We start from the raw sequence: 7,231 nt of genomic DNA, 5'->3' as shown, positions 1-7,231 counted from the left end.
TTTTTATCACCAAGTGGGATCCAAAAGAAGAAGTACGGTAAGCCAACTGAAGGGGTGGATTTTCAGGACAGAATTGGTAGGGAAAGCTAAGTGATCCTCAGCCACCTACTTGGTTTCTCTACAAATTCCTGCCCTTCTCTATCCCCCAAGTGATTTTTTCCCAACTTGGCAAATATGGGCTTGGGAACACACATTTGGTATGGTAGCAAATATGAGATATGACCCAGAATTGCATGTTTCAGCCTTTACTGCTCTGTCAGTTTAGAGGATTTCTAATTCTTTGTCCTCTTGCAACCGATGGCAGGATTAAATATGACCCTCCTGCAGTTTGGCATATCAAAGCTTGTGCTGTAAGCATTCTGAACTAAGTCTTGTATTTCAGATGATTGAAACTCTTGCAACAAGTGAGACTCCAGAACTGCTGCGTCGGCTGAATATGCTACTGGAACAGGAGTTGAGATGTCAGCCGAAACTCTCGGGCCTGAGGCTAATTGAATCAGCTCACGATAACGGACTCCGGATGACTGCGAGGTTGCGAGACTTTGAAGTGAAAGACCTGCTTAGTTTAATTCACTTCTTTGGCTTTAGCACGGAGACATTTTCTCTTGCTGTGAATTACTTAGACAGGTTTTTATCAAAAATGAAGGTGGGTTTTTAGATTGTGTAACTGTGAGTAAAGCTGTTCCACTATCTGGCTTTCTAAGTCTTCAGCTGGAAGGAAGTGCTCTCCAATGTAACAGTTATCTTTGTCAATCATATTGAGAGTAAAGTCACGAAGTCATTTCTGCATGTCTAACAGATATGGAAGCATAGCTTTTGCCTGTCAGTTCTGTTCAGGAAATCTCTGCAGACTCTTGCATTAGCACAGTGTTTGGGAGGCCTTGCTACGTACTTAGAGTAAGTTCTACCCTACACTTGCTCTCAAGATGAAATATGTATTTGTGTCTTGAACTTTGCACACTGACATTCTGATGTGTTCACCTTTGTGTTGCATGACACATGCTGGCCTTTTTGAAAGTGGGAGACCATCTGCATTGTCACATGACATGCCAACGGTGGTGATTCTGATTTCAGTGTTCAAAGGAAACATAGGCTAACAAACAGTAGTTAAACCTTCCGTCTGCTCTGTAAAGCCCAGGCATTTGGACAACTGGCTTATTCACAAGGATTTTGGCTTGTGTGAGTAACGTTGTTCTGAAAATTGTGACGGCATTTCTGGTGCCAAAGCAAATGCTGGCCACAGGTGGGCCTTTCAGGCTTGTGTTGCACTGAAGCCAATAGAGAAGTCCTACCAGCTATGCTGGGTTTGTCTCATGTCCCCTACCTTGCACTGGCTTTGTCACAGAAGGTAATGGAACAAAAGTTATGCATGAAATGATTGGGAACCTGAGACCACTGCTCGAAACATGATGTGGTCAATGTATCATTGCTTACCCGCACAACTATCTTGGCTGTTTGTGCTAGAAGCACTGCAGGAAACCTAAGTTCACGCACAGCTACACTGGACATTTGATGCTCCCTGTTGTCATAGTAAGACTAAATGTGCAGCATCTTCTTCCTTGACTGCAAATAAGAAAACCTGGCAAGAGGTTCCAATAAGCACCTTCCCCCATGAGAACAAGGTGTATTGAACCAGGGTCTCTGCTGCTGGATCTGTGCACACTTTGTCTGACTTCTGCATGGGGGTTCACTGGGGTTATGTGGGAGGGTCTTTCCCTGTGTAGGACTAGAGAGACCCAGGTTCAAATTCCCACCCTGCTTTTTATGAAGTTCACTGGGTGATGGACCCGTCACTCCCTCAACCTAACCTACAGGGATGTAGTTAAGGATGGAAGAGGGCTGTATATACCGCCCTCAGTTCCTTGCAGCAGGAAATTGAAATAAACGTCCCACAACACCAACAGTTTGACACAACTCCAAGGAAAGTTCCAAACAATTGGTGCCCTGTTCTGCATCTGAAAAAAAAAAGTATTGTAGCAGCTGGATATTCCATTCCATTTGCAGACCTCACTGTTTCTGTATAACTGTATTGAAAGGAAATAATCTAAATGCTTCAGGGAAGTATATAGAGAGGAAGGTGCACAGCTGTGGAGATTAAGCAGTTCAACATCTGTGTTTTGCTTGCTTCCCAAAAAAGCATATGATAGTGCAGCAGACCTTCCAATTCAAAATCTCTTATACTATTCAGATTGGGGAATAACCAAAAAGTAGACCAAAGATAACCTGATTGTTAAAATGAAATAATGTAAGCTTCATAACTTTCTCTGGCTGCCTCTTAATCTACATATAAATAGTATTGATTTAAAAGTCAATGACCTATGCATGCTTGTTTAAAAAAATGTTGAATTCATTGGTACTTAGGATTTCAGTTTAAACATTAAACATGTAAAGTTTTAGGTAATCTCTAGTGGATTTCAGATGCATCTTCTCTTTTAGGTACAGGCCAAACACTTAGGCTGTGTCGGTCTAAGCTGCTTCTACTTGGCAGTAAAAGCAGTGGAAGAAGAGATAAATGTTCCTCTAGCTGCTGATCTGATTCGAATAAGTCAGTATCGGTTCACGGTTTCCGACCTGATGAGAATGGAGGGGATTCTTTTAGAGAAGCTGTGTGGAAAACCAAACGTAACAACTGCCTTCCAGTTTCTACAACTCTATCATTCAGTATTACGTGACAACCTAAGCAATGAGAGGTAAAGTGGACTTTCTGAAATACATCTGATGCTTCAGATTCCTTTTTAGGCAAGGTGATGTAGAATGTGTGCACAGCTAAACAGAAATGGAAAGTAATTATTACCAATAGACTGCATAGTAGCAAGAAAGCAACGTAATCAGGATTAAAATTGTTGACTACTAACACTCTGGTCTAAACGGTATTAAATTAAGAGGGTAGAGTTAATTTTAGAAATTAAAGGGGAAGGAAGCAGATCAGTGTCACTAGTTTCTTGAGACTGGGTTTCTTAGCTGGGTTTTCATGCTAGCTAGCTGATCCGAAACAGGGTCCAAACTATTGCGGTACTTAATTTCAGAGCTAGGTATTCCAGACTAAAGTGCACACAAGTATCCTTTAAAAATACCAAAAGGAGTTATCGAGTCTTGTTGACAGCTCTTAGTCACAAATTGAATGTCTTGCTAAAGTAGTCTTAAATGATTCATAATAAAGTGTTATGGCTAGCAATCAACAAATAACCCCTGCGGTTTGTGTCTGGTATTTGTGACTTATTAACTTGTATCTCACGTTATCATAGGAAAAAGCATCTTAGCTTTGACAGACTTGAAACACAGCTTAAAGCATGCCACTGCAGAATTGCTTTTTCTAAAGCAAAGGTAAGACATTTGGTGATTGCTTGCAAGAATTTTATTTTTTTAGAAAATTGATGGGATCAGTTGTCAACTTAATTGCTTTCTGTTGCTCAGCCATCTGTGTTGGCACTCTCAATAATAGCCCTGGGAGCTGAAGAAAAACTGCTGGAATTGATGGAAATGGTAGAATGCTTCAGAGTACATTCCAAGGTAAGCTGTAGCTTAGATTCTTAAATAACAGAAACACACGAATGGACCCTTTTGACAGTTCTACCAGCCCTTGAATGGTCTCTTACCAAGAGTTTCTGCTACTGGACAAGAAGCTTGGTTTCTTCAAGGAAGTACATCTTTTGTGGGCAGAAGGCCCTACATTTAGTCTCAGACTACAAAGCCTCCAGCATCAGGTGTTAGGAAAGATCCCTCTCTGCTTGAGATTTGGAGAGCTGCCGGCGGCTGCTAGAGACATTGTATCCCTTCTCTTAGGCACTCTGGCTTTATTTGTCTAGGTAACATCTAGAAAGCCTCTATTCCTGGGATGCAGGTTGTAGTATTAACTACGATGTGGGAATTAGCTGCCTTGGGACAAAATTATGCTTACAATAGACGTTTGTGACTGGACAGTTGGTAATAGTTTCCAGAGGGTAAACTTGAAACTGATAATTAAGTAAACTGCCATAGAAACCTCTTTGTGTATCAAACTGGATATTTTTTTTCACCTACCGTTATCATCTCTGGAACCCATTTAATTCAGTCAGGAGTTTGCATCTAGATGCACATATGGTCCCTGGGCTTTGCCTGCTACTTTGCCTTAATTTTGCTTTCTCCTGGGCAGTCTTGATTTGTTTCTCCCTTCCAAACTTGCCTTCTGCAGATAAATGGCAGAGAGTTGTCCTTTTGGAAGGAACTGGTGTCAAAGTGCCTCACGGAATATTCCTCAAGCAAGTGCTCAAAACCAAATGCTCAAAAGCTAAAATGGATTGTGTCTGGCCGCACAGCAAGACAACTAAAGCACAGCTACTACAGAATAGCCCACCTTCCTACTATACCAGAGACTGGTTTCTCAATAGTAAGTCCTTTGCTCATGTAACATGACGAAAATTGATACGCTTGCTCATATGATGCTGGAGTGTCCCCATTTCAAACTCCAGTGCGTCCAATAGATTATTCCTATTTTAACTAAACTACCTGCCACTGGAATAGGTAATAAAATAGTCCTCTTTTTGCTGGTGGATAGAGATCCAAGTATAACACTGACAGTGGCCAAGTATCTTTCCACCATATTTTCCTTAAAGAAATAGGGGGGGAACCCTCCCCATTTACTGCTCAAGACCAGTGGGTCATGGGAGCTTGGAAGGAAAGGAAGTACTTGCGAAATGCACTTTGGGGATTTGGTGACTCCGCCTATAATGCAAAAGAATAAAATGGTATTTAAACTGGCTTTCTTCTAAATCTTTCGTTAGTGACAATAACTGCCTTGAGCCTGTGGGATGCCCTGAACTAGAAATGCTGGTCATATCTGTATTACAGTTTCCACTGACCAGTTACTCTGAAAGACAATGGAGGTGCTGTAATGCTTCAAACTCGGATGACATTTAGTGTTGAGGGTTTTAATGGTCCTGATCACCCCCGGGGATGTAAAAATGACAGATGTTTAAGCAAGTTTGGGGTCTAATTTCAAAAGATTGTGTAAATTGGCAGTTGGAACTAATTAAAATGTCGTCCCCCCTTTAAACTGTTTTAACTGGCTACACTGCCCATTTAAACACTATTTTGGAATTAGTCCCAGAACTTGCTTGAACACCTGCCATTTATACATCTGACTCTGTTAACACACAGTCTTGTAGCTCCCCCAGACTATATCTGTTCTGGAAGTGAAAGCTACTAACCAGCTTCATTCTGATCCCTGCAAGAATAGACAGAAGAGCATTGCTTAAATGTTAGCAGCAGACTGCACTGGTTCAAAAACCAAATGCCATGATGGATAGTCCAAGCAGCCATCCCATAAGGATTAATGAATGTCAAGTTTTTAGTCCAAAGAATAATAATGTACTCTTACCTTCACATTAGAAATATAATTGTCTTCTATGAATTACATAGAATTGTCTTCTATGCGAACAATTACTTGTTGCAAATCAATGAGTTCTATAAGAATGAAATATGGGGGTCTAAACTCATGCAACTCTACCTCCCCCTACGTAATTGCCATTCTTTCAAGAAAAGAATTGTGTAAGTGGTGCTAGTAAACATAAACACATTTTTGTTTTACAATTCTCTCTTTTTCTGACTAGATGGAAGAGAAAGTGGAGTGACTAGTAACGCGTGTGTATCGTTAAGGGCTAAGATCTACTTCATACTGAAGCAGAGAATCTATTGGTTGTCCCTGCTGAAAGCAAATTTTCATGACTTTGTGGCCATGTCTTGTCTACCTCTTGGTTGAGTGATTGACTGGATAGCATTTTGCACTGGGACTGTTCCTCTCTTTTGGGTTCCTCGAGAGAACAGTGGATTGTGTCTGAGCTTCAAAACATTGAAAGGTGTCAGCTGCTCTAGTGTTTAATTCTGACTCCCGTGGAAACGCCAAAGAACACCAGCAGGATTTTGCTCCCAAGCCTTTCTGTTCAAGACATCATTTTCCGGAGTATCTACCCGGTGCAAGCTCAACCTGGAGAGAAGAACAAAATATATGGTGGAACTATTGAAACATGAGGCAGTTTCATGGTACGACTATAGGCTTGGGTGGAGTGAAGAGCTTTCATCTTGCCAGACAAGCTGTGGCTCATCAGTGGCCCCTAGTGAGACTCTACATCATTTAATGCCACAGTCCAGCTTTCTGAAGTGCATGATGATTGCTCCCAGCAATACGGAACTGTTTTAAATAGCTGGTGTCAGCACTGGGTATTATGTACACTGTGAGAACTTCGGTTAAATGGTTACGTTCAATATCTTTTTCAGCCTTTTTTTTTTTTTAAAGTAGCACAAGATATTGAAATCTTCACTGGGAGTCTATAATGTGACAAACACCAGTTGACTACAAGTTCTGCTAAAGTGTAAGCGCTGTTTTACTGAATTCTCATCTACTTCAGAGGGCTTGAAACTATGGTGTTCACTGCAAAAATGAGCCAGAGAGTATTGGTCTACTAAAAGTCAGTTGAGAGAGCCAACCTAGTTTGTATTCCTATTTTTGGAAAAAAGATGAGGTGATTGATCTTCGCAAGAACTGTAGCAGGATAAATTCCTCCAATAGCTGAATCACAGAACAGCCTCAAGATACAATTTGAGTGCCTCTTGGCAAATGGGTGCCAGCTGTGCTACAAGTCATGCAATACAGTTGCGTTTACAATACAGTGTGTTAGATCAAGTTAATTACATACTGTATGGAGTTTAGTGCTATACATATTTTTAAAAGGTCATTTTAACTAGTTTGCAAGTTGCTCCGCTGCTATTGTTTTCCTCCCGAAAATGGGGACTTCAGCCTTTGATACATACTATAATGAGTGGGAAATGGGTTTAGCTAAGAAAAATCTGATGTCTGTAGAAACTAGGCTGGACTGCTAATACATACCCCAGGCCGTTTATGTCTTGGTGAATTCAAAAGGCTGAAGTTACAGGCATAACTACTTGAATGCTTTGAGATAAGAGTTGTGGGATTGCAGATCATGGTCTGAATTTACCTTGTGCTGAAGCATTCCAGCCACTCTGCGAAACTACCACTAGTAGTAGCTTTCCCGCCCCAGTTGTCTTAAGTGAATTAACACTTATTTGTTAAGCAACTTCTTTGGGCGGCATCTGCTCCTACTCTTAATTTCCTGCTGATAAACTAAGCGGTTCATTCTTTCATTCTTTAGGTTAGCTTTAAGCAGCTATGTTGATTTTTAGCATGTAGTATCCTGTCCATCTTTGTTAGATTAACATAACTACCTGATGTTACACT

The 7,231-nt window shown here is 40.9% G+C and overlaps 1 protein-coding gene across 1 annotated transcript; it reads left to right on the top strand.

Moving 5' to 3' along the window:
* Positions 1-382: 382 nt before the first annotated feature.
* On the top strand, positions 383-5,672 carry CCNG1 (cyclin G1). Its single transcript, XM_056852340.1, has 6 exons — positions 383-646; positions 2,437-2,690; positions 3,246-3,324; positions 3,415-3,510; positions 4,172-4,366; positions 5,589-5,672. The coding sequence occupies exons 1-6, from the start codon at positions 383-385 to the stop codon at positions 5,607-5,609; spliced, it is 909 nt and encodes a 302-aa protein (XP_056708318.1). The 3' UTR covers positions 5,610-5,672.
* Positions 5,673-7,231: the final 1,559 nt, after the last annotated feature.

This window comes from Euleptes europaea, chromosome 1 (assembly GCF_029931775.1).
Source record: "Euleptes europaea isolate rEulEur1 chromosome 1, rEulEur1.hap1, whole genome shotgun sequence".
Lineage (NCBI taxonomy): Eukaryota > Metazoa > Chordata > Lepidosauria > Squamata > Sphaerodactylidae > Euleptes > Euleptes europaea.
Note: the sequence above shows the minus strand (reverse complement) of the source record. Positions and strands in the feature narration are given on the sequence as shown.